This window comes from Callithrix jacchus, chromosome 10, assembly GCF_049354715.1.
Source record: "Callithrix jacchus isolate 240 chromosome 10, calJac240_pri, whole genome shotgun sequence".
NCBI lineage: Eukaryota > Metazoa > Chordata > Mammalia > Primates > Cebidae > Callithrix > Callithrix jacchus.
This window is the reverse complement of record NC_133511.1, coordinates 111908836-111923419: the sequence shown is the minus strand read 5'-3', so window position 1 is coordinate 111923419 and position 14584 is coordinate 111908836. Positions and strand designations below refer to the sequence as shown.

Here is a 14584-nt window from a genome sequence, read left to right as displayed (position 1 = left end):
TCCTGTTTCAGGGATGGTAGACCATAGAAAAAAACACATTTTAAAATAAATATGATGTTACATTCAATTCAGAGAAATTCTTTTTCTTTTCTTTTTTTTTTTTTGAGACAGGGTCTCACTCTGTCACCCAGGTTGGAGTGCAGAGCATGAACACAGCTCAAGCTCACTGTAGCCTCCACCTCCTGGGCTCAGGTGATCCTCCTATTTCAGCCTTCCAGGTAGCTGAACTACAGGTGTGTGTCACCAAAGCTGGCTAATTTTTTTGTACTTTTTGGAGAGATGGGGCTTTGCCACGTTGCCCAGGCTGGTCTCAAAAACTCTGGGCTCAAGCAATCCACCTGCCTAGGCATCCCAAAGTGCTGTCATTACAGATGTGAGACACTGCACCTGGCAAAAAATTCTAATAACTACGTTTTTCATTTACACTTCATAAAAAATAATCTGGGCTGGGCGCGGTGGCTCATGCCTGTAATCCCAGCACTTTGGGAGTCCAAGGTAGTCAGATCACATGAGGGCAGGAGTTCAAGACAAGCCTGGGCAACATGGTGAGATCCTGTCTCTACAAAAAAGTTTTTTTTTAATTAGCTGGCATGGTGGCAAATGCCTGTAGTCTCAGCTACTTGGGAGGATGAGGTGGGAGGATTGCTGGACCCCAGGAGTCAGTGAACTGTGACTGTGCCACTGCACTCCAGCCTGGGTGACAGACTGAGACCCTGTCTCCAAAATTAAATAAATGAGTAATCTGGAAATACAGATGTGAATTAAGAAAAAGCGAATAAAAAATATAATTTACTCTTAATGTTTTCATGTCTATCTTTTCTAGACATTTTTCTAATTAGAACAGTTTTTTTCTTCCTCTTCACATACTGGTCTCTTTATTTTTCATATCAGTAGCTTACAAAGCAGTTAACATTTGATTTCAATTCTGAAAGCAGGAACTTAAATAATCCCAAATAAAAACTTTAGACTCAATGTCCCTAAAGTTACAAGATTTGCACATGATCAAATTTATACACTGTGTGCCCTCATTCTCTGTTTTTACTATAGTTTGTAAAGAAAAGAAAATATCCAAGTATAAACCAGGTACAAAAATGTGCCTTTCTCACTAACTTTTTTTTTTTTTTTCCTTGAGATGAATCTCGGTCACCCAGGCTGGAGTGCAGTGGTGCCATCGTGACTCACTACAACCTCCACCTCCTGGGTTCAAGTGATTCTCCTGCCTCAGCCTCCCGAGTAGCTGAGATTATAGGCACCCACCACCACGCCCAGCTAACATTTGTAATCTTAGTAGAGACGGAGTTTCACCATGTTGGTCAGGTTGGTCTCGAACTCCTGACCTCATAATTCGATCGCCTTGGCCTCCCAAAGTGGTGGGATTACAGGTGTGAGCCACTGCACCCAGCCTCACTAACTTTTAAGTACTATCAGTCATTATTACTCTCTAATTTTCTTTTTCTTTTTTTTTTTTTTTTTGAGACAGAGTTTTGCTCTTGTTACCCAGGCTAGAGTGCCGTAGCACAATCTCGGCTCACTGCAACCTCCACCTCCTGGGTTCTGGCAATTCTCCTGCCTCAGCCTCCTGAGTAGCTGGGATTACAGGCACATGCCACCATGCCCAGCTAATTTTTTTTGTATTTTTAGTAGAGATGGGGTTTCACCTTGTTGACCAGGATGGTCTCGATCTCTTGACCTCGTGATCCACCCGACTCGGGCTCCCAAAGTGCTGGGATTACAGGCTTGAGCCACCGCACCCAGCTACTCTCTGATTTTCTTTAGGTTTATTTAGAAAATGTCTGACCCAGGCCGGGTGAGGTGGCTCATGCCTGTAATCCCAGCACTTTGGGAGGCTGAGATGGATGGATCACGAGGTCAGGAGTTTGAGACCAGCCTGACCAACATGGTGAAACCCTGTCTCTACTAAAAATACAAAAATTAGCCAGGCATGATGGTGAGCGCCTGTAATCCCAGTTACTCGGGAGGCTGAGGCAGGAGAATCGCTTGAACCCAGGAGGCAGAGATTGCAGTGAGCCAAGGCTGCTCCATTGCACTCTAGCCCGGGTGACAGAGCAAGACTCCGTCTCCAAAATAACTAAAGAAAACTTTTGACCCCTGCTTGGACCTTTTCTTATTGTCAGAGTTCTATTTGAAAATTCAGTGCATCTTTGTTCCATATGCTCTTGCAAGTAGCTTTTCTCTGTTTAGGAGATGCCTTTAATTGCCTGCTCATAATGTAACATAAACAAGTCACCTTCTGAGCATTTCAGGTTAGTTATCTGAGCATTCCCTCTGGATGTCTTTCATATTCCCTTGTGAAAGAATGAGGAGAAGAAAAACAATTTTTTGACCTTGTGATATTTAGCTCTTGTGATAAGTTTTACCCCATCAGACTGGTTTGGCTAGCAGCTTCTTCTGACTCATCCTGGTAGTTCAAGAAAGCCTAATATTGATGTCCTTAGTATTCTTTCTGCAGACTTCCAACTCGCTCCAAAGCTGCTTCTCATTTTTAAAGGTATATAATATATATATTTTGTTTGTTTTCCCAGAGGTGATCCAAAAAAGGTACATATTTTATAACACCTTTAAATATGGTATAACAGCTTGAAAACAGTGCCTTGCACTGATTTCTCTCCATTTCCTGCTGTTGCCCTCTCCATGCTTCTGGTATCTTCCATCTGGTACATTCTCATACCTGAAAGCCCCCTCTTACAGGTCTTTCCCCTTTCCTGGAGGAAGGTGTGATCTTCACTGAGTATGAGTAGACTTCACATTCAGTTTTCTGTGCCCCACAGATGCTCTGAAAGGGATTCCAGGCTGGGCCTCTGTGCACGTTCCAATGAGGCTGTACCTGCTGCTCCAGGTAAGCCCTGAGTGCCTCTCTGTTCTGGAAAAGAAGATGTAATGAATCTAGGTCTTCACTGACACTTTCTTATTTATTTATTTATTATTATTTTTAAGACAGGGTTTCACCATGTTGGTCAGGCTGTTCTTGAACTCCCGACCTCAGATGATCCGCCCGCCTTGGCCTCCAAAGTGCTTGGATTACAGGCATGAGCCACCACGCCTGGTCTCCACTGACATCACTGACATCTTTCATAACCTTCGTTGGGACTCTTTGGAGTTGATTAACTCTTTTTTTTTTTTTTTGAGACAGAGCCTCGCACTGTCGCCCAGTCTGTAGTGCAGTGGCACAATCTTGGCTCACTACAATCTCTGCCTTCTGGGTTCAAGCAATTCTCCTGCCTCAGCCTCCCAAGCAATTCTCCTGCCTCAGCCTCCCAAGTGTGCCACCACGCCCAGCTAATTTTTTTTGTATTTTTAGTAGAGGCGGGGTTTCACCGTGTTGGCCAGGATGGTCTCGATCTCCTGACCTCGTGATCCACCCACCTCAGCTCCCAGAGTGCTAGGATTACAGGCGTGAGCCACCTGGCCGATTAACTCTTTTTAAACTAAAATCCATAGAAATAATAATCATAATAGCTCTCACCACTTACAGTGACAGCTTATGGTATGCTTTCCATATTTCAGGCATGTGATAAGCCATATATATGCCACACATATGTGTGTGTACATGTATATATACATACTCTCGTGCAATCTCCAGTCCTATGAGCAATTTATTATTTACATTTAACTAAAGAGAAAATGTAGGCTTACTAGTTAAGCATCTTACCTTATGTCAGATATCTAGGAAGTGGTGGAAATGGGATCAGAGATGCTGGCAGAGTGATAGATTCCTTCTCAGCCTCCTCCCTGCACCTGCCATTCACCTCTCTGAAAAGGAGGCCCCTAGCCATCGCCAGATGGTGTTGGATCCAACACCACAAAAGAAACGCCTCACTTTCTATTCCTCACACCAGCACCAGCTAGAAGGTCGTCAGTGGCTCCTGCCTAGTGTTTCTGTATTCTTCCTAGGGGAAGGACTTCATATCAGCTACGCCATCGGTGGACTCCTCAGTATTCTGCTGATTTTGGTGGTGATTGCAGCTTTGATGCTGTACAGGTAACTTCGGTCTTGCTGCAGGGGCCACATGCTCATTAGTCTTCATGAGCATGTCTGGGATCGCCCAAAGCTCTGCAGTTCACTGAATGAAGCTCTGACTAGCTTTATTGCAAGGTTGGGTGCCTGGTCAGGGTAGCAGAAGGAAAGGGTGGAAACCTAAATACTTCCTCTTCCCCAGTCACAACCTAAGCATTTTCCTTACTGAATGAATACAACAACCCTTCAGATTTTCTTTTTATTTTATTTTATTTATTTACTTTTGAGACAGAGTCTTGTTCTGTTGCCCAGGCTGGAGTGCAGTGGGATGATCTCGGCTCACTGCCACCTCTGCCTCCTGGGTTCAAGCGATTCTCCTGCCTCAGCCTCCTGATTACTGGGATTACAGGCACATGCCACCAAGCCCAGCTAATTTTTGTATTTTTAGTAAAGATGGAGTTTTACCATGTTGGTCAGGCTGGTCTCGAACTCCTAACCTTGTGATCCACCTGCCTCAGCCTTCCAAAGTGCTGGGATTACAGACGGGAGCCATCACGCCCAGCCTCAGATTTTCTTTATAGACTGGGATGCTGAGGACGCAGGAGATATTACCCAAGGTCATAGAGTGAGAGGCAAAGCTAAGACTGACTCTGGAATTTTTACTTTTCCCAGTACTCCCTACCTCGAACCATTGAAATTGGAAGTGATTTTTCCCTTATACAAACACAGTCCTTTACTACAATATTGGTTGGTACTTTATTGCTCAGTAGCATTCATTTTGGAAAGGCAGAATGTGTTATCTAGAATCTTTTTGTGTCCCTCTTTCTTTATATTTTTCCCCAAATGCTTTAAACGTAGTTTACAGTTTGCTGCTGTTGTTCATCATCATAACAGTTACCATTAATGGATATATGTCAATGTCACGACAACCTCGTAACACAGGTATTATTATTCCTCACTTTACAGATGAGGATCTGAGGCTCAGAAAGTTTATTTTTTTATTTTTATCTTTATCTTTTTGAGATAAGAGTCTCACTGTCGCCCAGGCTGGAGTGCAGTGGTGCTATCTTGGCTCTCAGCAACATCTGCCTCCTGGATTCAAGCCATTCTTGTGTCTCAGCCTCCACGTAGCTGGAACTACAGGCACACAGCACCACGCCCAGCTTTTTTTTTTTTTTTTTGTATTTTTAGTAGAGATAGGGTTTCTCCATGTTGGTCAGGCTGGTCTTGAACTCCTGGCCTTATGTGATCTGCCCACCTCAGCCTCTCTAAGTGCTGAGATTATAGGTGTGAGCCACCACACCCAGCCAGAAAGTTTAGATTATATCTACCAAGGTCCCAGCTAATAAGTCACACAGGATTTGAAACAGATCTGTCTGACCCTAAAGCTCAGTGCATTAGTTCTCCATTGCCGCATAAGAAATTACTCTAAAACTTAGTGACTCAAAATGATAACCATTATTTCACAGTTTCTATAGGTCAGAAATCTGGATGGAGCTTAGCTAGGTGCCTCTACCTCAAGATCTCCCACAGATTGCAATCCAGATATCAGCTGGGGTTGCAGTCTCATCTCAAGGTTTTACTGGGGAAGGATCCCCTTCCGCACTCGCTCACATACTTGTTGGCAGGATTCACAGGATTCAGCTCTTCACAGGCTGTTGGCTGGAGGCCTTCCTCATCAGTTCATTGCCTTGTGGGCCTCTCCATGGGACAACTTACAAAATGGCAGGTTGCTTCTCCCAGAGCAACAGCAAGAGAGAATGAAGGAGGGCAACTCAAAACCAGAACCAGTTTCTTGGTAACCTAATCTAGCAGCCAACACATCTGCATAATCTTTTCATTAGAAGTAAGTCACCAGACCAGTCCACACTCAAGGGGAGGGGATTCTTAAGGGCATGAATACCAGGAAGTGAGACTCACTGGGATTATCTTAGAGGCAGCCTACCAGACTCAGGTTACAATTTTCCCAGGTATTAACCACTTAAAGATCTGAACTAATTTCTCATCACCTTTCCTCCTAAAGACACAAAAAAGCTAAGTTCACTGATCCTGGAATGGGGAACCTCACCTATAGCAATCCCTCCTACCGAACATCCACACAGGAAGTGAAGATTGAAGCAATCCCCAAACCAGCCATGTATAACCAGCTGTGCTATAAGAAAGAGGTAAAAATTGAAATTTATATTCAAGGGTCTTTTTGGGGAGGTGCGGGGAGGGGTTATACTCCAAATGTCTCATTAAGTCAGTAAGGGCTGCTGAGTAATCCCATCTACCATTTTGGAAGTTATAGTGGACAGAAGAACTGAATGTAATTTGGGTTTCTGGGAAGTTCTAGAATCTCTGAGGGATTAGCTTGAGGGACCTTAGTGAGAGCCAGGTTAGAAGGCAGATCCCAGAAGATTTAGATCTAAAAGCAGTTGCCCTGCCAGGAGATGTTTCCAAGCTCATAGGTTCTTTCTCTCCAGGAATTGTCATTCCCCTGCTAAAGGCTTTGCGCTTCTGAAACAAGGGAGCTCTCCTAGACAACACCCAAAAAACCCAAGAGCTCCTGGACTCGCCCATTTATTAGCCTCCGATCCAAACTGGTAGCACCGATGGTTGGAAATTGCTTGTTTTTCACTATTCTTCCTCTTATCACAGCAATTTCTCTAAAATTCTGAAGGTTTACCTGCTTTTTTTTTTTAACCTGTCACTTCAATGGAAAATTATTTGCTCAATGTTAAGGCATGAAAAATAGTCTCATTTCAATTAGCTGGGTGTGGTGGCTTGTGCCTGGAGTCCCAGCTACACAGGAGGCTGAGGTGGGAGGATCGCTTGAGCTCAGGAGCTGGAGGCTGCAGTGAGCTATGATCATGCCACTACCCCCAGCCTGGGTGACAGAGTGAGACCCTATCTCAAAAAAAAAAAAAAAAGTCCCATTTCCACAAAGGAACTATACCTGGGATTTCAGATTTTTCTAATCCAATGTAGCCTTGTTTTTTTCCTAAAATCCTGTAACTCTTCATCGGAAGTTATTCGTTTCGAAGATCCTAACAGGTCTTCTTCCTTGGCCTATCTAGCACAGTCAGAACCTGCTCTCACACCTGCAGGGCTCTCATGTGTAAAGAATCCCTTTCACATAAAAATCTGGATCTATGAATTCTCATATTTAAAAAGCTTCCACTACTTCTGGTTCAAGTTAGTGTTTGAAAAAAAAAATTTGAGTTGGAGTTTCGCTCTTGTTACCCAGGCTGGAGTGCAATGGCGCAATCTTGGTTCACTGCAACCTCCACCTCCTGGGTTCAAGCAATTCTCCTGCCTCAGCCTCCCGAGTATCTGGGACTACAGGCGCGCACCACCATGCCCAGATAATTTTTTGTATTTTTAGTAGAGATGGTGTTTCACCTTGTTGACCAGGATGGTCTCGATCTCTTGACCTTGTGATCCACCCGCCTCGGCCTCCCAAAGTGCTGGGATTATAGGCGTGAGCCACCGCGCCCGGCCAAAAAAATTTTTTTTAATTAAACATTTTTTTAAAAAGCTTCCACTGCAGTCAAAACAGAACGTGCAAGGATGGCTTGTAATTCTAGGAATGGTAGAGCCCTCAATGCATATCTTTGAGAGAAAGACTCAAAGATACTTGGGTTCCTAGAGCATCTGATGCTCCAAAAAAGAACCGCAATGAAGGCCACAGGAGAGCAATTAAAACGGTGTGACCTCTTTCTTCTGTTGTGTTTCTTCTTCAGCAGCTCTTTTACCCCTCTGATAGTCTTTCACCTTTTCTCTTCTGATTTCCTCTTGATTTCAGGTACCTGTTGCTGTGTGTTTGTAGAGGGAGTGGTGTTCCCCAAATTGCAAGTGCCATGTCCCCCACCTCTCCCTAACTTACCCAGTGTGTCTCTGTGATTAAGACACTGAGTGGCCTGCATCTTATACTAATTTCATCTTGGGGGGTGTGCTGGGTGAATGGACATCTGTGTGTGTGCTTGTGTGCTATGTCCCTCTCTGCATGGTTGAGGGAGCTGTCACTCTCAGAGGGCAGGGACCATGTTTTATATTGTATAATCATCAAAGCACCTAGAACAGTCTCCTGCTTAACATAGGGGCTCAGTAAATATCTGTGGAATTGAGTTGTTATAAAAATAGAGCCGTACTTGCAGAACTCTTGGCAGGAATACTATCCCAGGGACAGAACCCAAGCGACGATGCATTTTCTTCTGGCAGTGGTGGCATGTCGGTTTGTATACCCCAGAAGCCAGGAGTGAGGCTGCTCTTTGAGGAAGCCATAAAGGGAGAGGCCTGAGCAGAACTCCAGGCTGTGCCTGGAAGAGTCCCAAGTTTTGCTTCGGAATGGTCCCAGGACTCATGACAGGAGAGCCAGAGTAACCTCCAAAAAAGGTTATAGGTTACAGAACCCCACTAGATTGACATTAGGACACAGATAAGAGGACTTTCCTCTTATCTGGAATTACAGGCATAAGCCACCATGGCCGGCTGGCCAGATGAGAGGATTTTCTAGAGTCTCCCGTCTTATCTCTCAAGTTTTCTCCTTAACAAAATTAGAAAAAAGAGATAATTGAGAACACACTAATACCTGAAGTAGCTTAAAATCCTGAATAAATACACATTTAATTGCTCTTGCCAATTGCTTTTGATGATTTATATCAGCATGATGTCCCATGAATAAACCACAGTAACAACATAACAAAGCTAACACATTACAGTGCATCTTGTGTCAACACTCTGATAACTGCATTCCATGTTTCACTTCGTTTCACCTGGCAGCAGTTGATTGTGAGGTGTGGATACTGTTACTCTACACAGCAGAGTTTCAGACACTGAGTTTTAGAGAGGTAAAATCATTTGCCCAAGGAGACAAAGCCAGTGAGTGGCTGCTGCAGGACTGAAAGCCATGGTTTTCCCTCCTCCCTGTATGATAATGGTAATAATCATCATAGCTGCCCCTCCCCTTTTAGGCTAGGCCTCATATATTTGCCCTAATCACATTTCCCCATTTGTCTGTGGGATTTTTTTCGTTTCACTCCTACTCTTACCCCATCCACTTCCTTTTCCAGTTTGCCAGGGGATCCTTTGTAGAAAGCCAACTGACTGACCATGTCTGCCCACTCTCCACCCTAGGGAGGGCCTGACCATAACTACACCAAGGAGAAGATCAAGATCGTAGAGGGGATCTGCCTCCTGTCGGGGGATGACGCTGAGTGGGATAACCTCAAGCAACTGAGAAGCTCACGGGGGGGCCTCCTCCGGGATCACGTATGCATGAAGACAGACACAGTGTCCATCCAGGCCAGCTCTGGCTCCCTGGATGACACAGAGACGGAGCAGCTGTTACAGGAAGAGCAGTCTGAGTGTAGCAGCGTCCACACCACAGCCACTCCAGAAAGACGAGGCTCTCTGCCAGACACGGGCTGGAAACACGAACGCAAGCTCTCTTCAGAGAGCCAGGTCTAAATGCCCGTGTTTTCTTCCCTGCCTGCCTGTTTCTTCTCCTTTATGGACGTCTAGTCCTTGTGCTCGCTTACACCACAGGCCCCCTTCCTGTGTGCTCGTCCTCCTCCTCTTCCCACCCCATAACTGCTCCTAAGCCCTCATGGGAGCTGTTTACCACCTGAGTCCATAACTACCTGTGCACAAGAAATGATGGCGCATCTCGAGAATTTAGACCTGGATTTTGCCATGGACTTCACATCTTGTACTCCGTCCTGGGCCCCCTGAAACTGCTTATTCATGATTCCTCGCCAGCGTAGAGCTCCACCTCTCTTTCCCCTGGTACCCTCAGTGCCTGCTTCTCAGTGCTGATACAGCTGATGACCCAGGACTGTGCTCTGCGCCATCACAGCCAGCATGACTGCTTCTCTGAGAGAACTTGCCCATCAGGGGCTGAGACAAGGGGGTGTGGGTAAAGAGGGATGAAGGATAGAGGCCGAGAGAAGAAGGGAGAGTCAGCCCAGCAGGTATGGGCATCTAGGAAACCTCCAGCCTCAAGTGTGTTGGCAACACAAAAAAGCTTTTGGGGGTAGTTGGGTCTGGGTATCCGGTCCATTGCTGGCAGTGGACATTATTCTTGCCCTAAGAGTCACTGCCTTTTCAGCAGCAGATACTGGCAAGATGGGGGTGGCTGAAGCTGTTCTTCCTCCTGCTAGAATGTCTGGAGCTGTTTCTACCTTCAGATAACTGGGGCTCCTATCATGAGGCTCCTGGCTAATATGAATTCCCTCCTGGTGCCACCACTGGCCAGTACTTTTCCTAAGTCTTTGCTCAGAGTAACCAGGTTGTGAGCCAGTAGCTGGAGTGAATGTTAGGCCTTGGGGGCTGAGTCTCTGAAATGTCTAAGAAGCTCTGCCTAGACCAAACATGGTGTATACCACCTGAACCCTCTCCCCCTCATTCCCTGGGATTCTGGGGAAAAGACTCAGAAGTAAGCTTTCAAAGAAAAACTAGAAGTTATCATAAATTATCAGAAAGAACAATCAGGTTGGAGACTTGGGACACCCAGGACCTAAAGAGAAGTATCCATGAGGTCAGACTTCCTGTTGAACTTCCTGTGTTCTTCTGCAAGTGCTCAGGGACCTAAGTTAGCGGACAGGAGCCTGTGGCTATGGGGTGGTGATGTTCCTCTTCTAGCTCTCTCCTCAGCTAAGGGGCTCAGTTCCCATGCGGGATGCCATCACTGGATTCATGCTCATTCACACAAAGGGCACGTGTCTCAGCCTAGTATCAGGGAAATTGAGACTTATTTTTGCCCTGAAACATCTCCCTAGCTGTTCTTCATGTTTTTTTTTTTTTTTCCAATTTGTTTTTTTGCCTGACTTGCTTTTTCTGACCAAGCCTTGTGGCACCAGCAATCTCCAAAGTCTTGTGGTGGAGAGGGCTAAATAAATAAAGATGCAAAGAGGTGGGCAAGGAGTAGAAAGGTAGAATCACTGATGAGACCCTGTTAGCCTGTGGCAGACCCAGACCTCTTCTCCTCGGGAATTAGAAGTGGCAGGAGAGGACAATGGGCTGCGAATGCAGGGGAGAATTTCTAGGGGAAGTTTCCTGAGTTCAAACTTCTTCCATGGTTATTGGTACTGAGAAATCAGTTACCAAACATGGGTGAAAAAGGACAAGATCAAATCTTTTCTGGTTAGTTCTAAGACCGCTAGAGAGAGATACCAAGCCCTTAGCCTTGCTCTCAGTAGTGTCAGCCCCAGGTCTGGGCCTCCCCACATCAGAGACAGGCCAGGCCACCAAGGGTTCACCAGTGCACAGAGTTGGAAAGGTGAGGTGCCATTTCTGGGAGGAAATGGGAACATTTTACACTTGACAAAGCAGTAAAGGAAGGAGCACTTTGGGTCTTTAGACTCATGTCTGGAGAGGAAGAGCAGGTAGAAAAGTGGCATTTTCACGATAGGAAAGGGGAAAGGATCTTATTGCACTTGGGCTGTTCAGAATGTAGAAAGGACATATTTGAGGAAATACCTATTTGAGCACTGATTACTCTGTAAAAAGCAAAAATCTCTCTGTCCTAAACTAATGGAAGTGATCCTCCCATGTTCATGTGTAATGGTTTTAACGTTACTCACTGGAGAGATTGGACTTTCTGGAGTTATTTAACCACTATGTTCAGTATTTTAGGACTTTATGATAATTTAATATAAATTTAGCTTTTCTTAATCACCTTGCCTGGCCTGGAGTCATGACTAATCCTGTACCTGCTCTGTCTGGCAGACCCATCCTGTGGGAAACCTGCTTATAGACATCACTTCTAAGTCCTCTGTGGATGTGGGGACAGTGAAGAGCAATAAAGGGTGTGAGGCTTCTGCCGGAGTTTCAGCTCATCTGGAGAAGAAAGGTTGAAGCCAGAGCTCGTTGACTGATGAAACCCTTATTTCCTCTAGAAGAGGAATGGGGCCAGGCACGGTGGCTCACGCCTATAATCCTAGCACTTTGGGAGGCCGAGGCAGGTGGATCACAAGGTCGGGAGTTCAAGACTAGACTACTGGCCATCATGGTGAAACCCCGTCTCTACTGAAAAAAAAAAAAAAAAAAATTAGATGGTGTGGTGGCTTGTGCCTGTAATCCCAGCTACTTGGGAGGCTGAGGTAGGAGAAATGCTTGAACCGTGACCCGGGAGGTGGAGGTTGCAGTTACCCGAGATCGCGCCACTGCACTCCAGCCTGGGCTACAGAGCAAGACTCCATCTCAAAAAAAAAAAAAAAAGGAATGGTAGATGGGTTTCCTCTTGAGTGCCGACTCTGACTGGTTGGTAGTGGCTGCCTGAGGGCCTGTTCACACTCAATGGAAAGAATGTGTCATGGTTAGTGCCATCTCTTTTGTGCACTAGAAGGAAATGTCATGGGATGTGTACCATGTATCTTCTATTTCTGTTCTAGGTCTTTGTCATAGAACGTTACTTTGCCTTGCAGTGATGGTCACTGGCAAGACTATCTCATGTAGTAAGAAAAGTACTGGAACTGGAGACATGGAGGGCTAATTCCAGTCCCAGATCTGCCACTAGCTCTGTTTGATCTTAGTCAACTTTCACAGTTACTCTGAGAATGGATCAAATGATCACTAGGATTTCATTTATCTTATTTTATTTATTTATTTTTTTATTTTTGAGATGGAGTTTCGCTCTTGTTACCCAGGCTGGAGTGCAATGGCACGATCTCGGCTCACGGCAACCTCCGCCTCCTGGGTTCAGACAATTCTCCTGCCTCAGCCTCCCGAGTAGCTGGGACTACAGGCATGCACCACCATGCCCAGCTAATTTTTGTATTTTTGGTAGAGACGGGGTTTCACCTTGTTGACCAGGATGGTCTCGATCTCTTGACCTCATGATCCACCCGCTTCGGCCTCCCAAAGTGCTGGGATTACAGGCGTGAGCCACCGCGCCCGGCCCGATTGCATTTATTTTTAAAAAGCTGCCTTTTCATAGCTCATCCACTACTTCCCAAGGCTAGAATAAGGAGCTAGTGATCCCTTCCCAGTTTCTATGGATGTGATACCCCTCAGTGAAAACTGAGAATCATGTTAGTCTCAATGCCCAATGTAGAATTTCATGTCAAGTCTCAATAGTTGATTTTCTAAACCACACAACATCTATAGAATAGTATCTCCATTCATCTACTGTGGGCTAGGCACCGCCCATGCCTAAACGAAGACATAATCTTACAGAGCTTAGAGTCTAGCTACACCATTACCACCACCATCTCAAAAAAGAAAAAAAACAAAGCAAGAAAGACTGAAGCTTCTGTATTTAAAGTGACCAGAGATCTGAGTATAAAATAAAATGTAATTTTTCCAACTTTGGTGAGGAGTAGGTGTGCCAGAACAAAAACAAGTAGAATAGCCCAAGGATAACCATCTCCCCAACCCCTACTGTTCTCTTTTGGGGGGAAAAAGAGCAGAGAAGGAGGACATCTTGGGATAAAACAAAGGTTGTGAATTCCTTTTCTGGTTCTCTGGATATAAAATCTGAAACTAGGGTCAGGCACAGTAATCTCACCACTTTGGGAGGCCAAGAGAGAAGTAAGAAGTATTGCTTGAGGCCAGGAGTTCAAGGTCAGCGTGGGCACATGGCAAGACCCTATCTCTACAAAAAAATTTAAAACTATTAGCCAGGTGTGGGAGGTCACACCTGTAGTCCCAGCTGCTTGGGGGGCTGAGGCAGGAGGATCACTTGAGCCCAGGAGTTCAAGGTTACAGTGAGCTTTGATCACGCCACTGCATTCCAGCCTGGGTAACAGAGCAGAACCCTGTCACTAAAAATCAAAACCAGAAAAACCTTGAAACTGATAAGTGAGCAGATGGTGGGTCAAGTTCTGACAAACTGGCCATATTTTTGCAAACTCACTCAAAATACAGTCACTGCCTGCCTTTCTGTGGTGTGTGAACAAACTGTGGAATCTGAAATGAAAGGATCTCTGGCCCGTAGTAAGGACTCTATGGCATGAAATGAAGCTTTCACCAAACTTAGGCCCGAAGAAAACACAAAATGCATAGGGACTCAGAGGCAGCATCTGCAAGAGCTGAGGGTGCATATGTTTCTAAGTGTAATGCACTGATATCCAAGGTTATCCAGTGAGCTTAAGTTCTCTGGTTTCTATCTACGGACATAATGATAAAAAGAAATGTGCTTGAGTCCTTTTTATGGCTATGAAACAATCTGTAGTATGTTTTCAAATTCGAAGATGAGTCAACTAATCCACTTAATAGGATGTGTGTTTTGGGATGTTTTAGGCAGTCTTTGTTTTGAAACATTCCCTCATCTGCCTACTTATTTTCTGTCCACACCATTCTCCCCTTAACTAGCTGGAGAGGCTAGCAGAGCTCAGCATAGGGAATAGAGTTTGATGTCCAGTCAAAGCTCCAGCTCATTAACTTTGGTCTCCTTGACATGGTGTTAAACAGACCCAGACAGCCTAATTAAGCGTCTGAGTTTAAACCCAAGGCTAAGTTAGCCCCAAGCCACACAATCTGCTTATTTCATTTTATGAGACATGAAGAACCAAGAACTTTCACATATCTTGCCCTTCCTGATGGTTTTCCCTCCAGGCTCTAAAAGCCTATTGATAGCCTGCTAATGAGGTCCCTTCCTCTCCTTTCTCCTTCCTTCCTCTTTGG

The 14584-nt window shown here is 45.1% G+C and overlaps 1 protein-coding gene across 2 annotated transcripts in view; it reads left to right on the top strand.

Moving 5' to 3' along the window:
* LRP4 (LDL receptor related protein 4) overlaps positions 1 to 11635 on the top strand; it is a 64492-nt gene extending 52857 nt beyond the window's left edge. For both annotated transcript variants that reach the window (XM_035262556.3, XM_078340968.1), the window contains exons 35-38: positions 2790 to 2857; positions 3913 to 4000; positions 6000 to 6141; positions 9095 to 11635. In XM_035262556.3, the coding sequence (XP_035118447.1) occupies positions 2790 to 2857; positions 3913 to 4000; positions 6000 to 6141; positions 9095 to 9427 (631 nt within the window). In that variant the 3' untranslated portion in view covers positions 9428 to 11635. The remainder of the gene's footprint in view (positions 1 to 2789; positions 2858 to 3912; positions 4001 to 5999; positions 6142 to 9094) is intronic.
* Positions 11636 to 14584: the final 2949 nt, after the last annotated feature.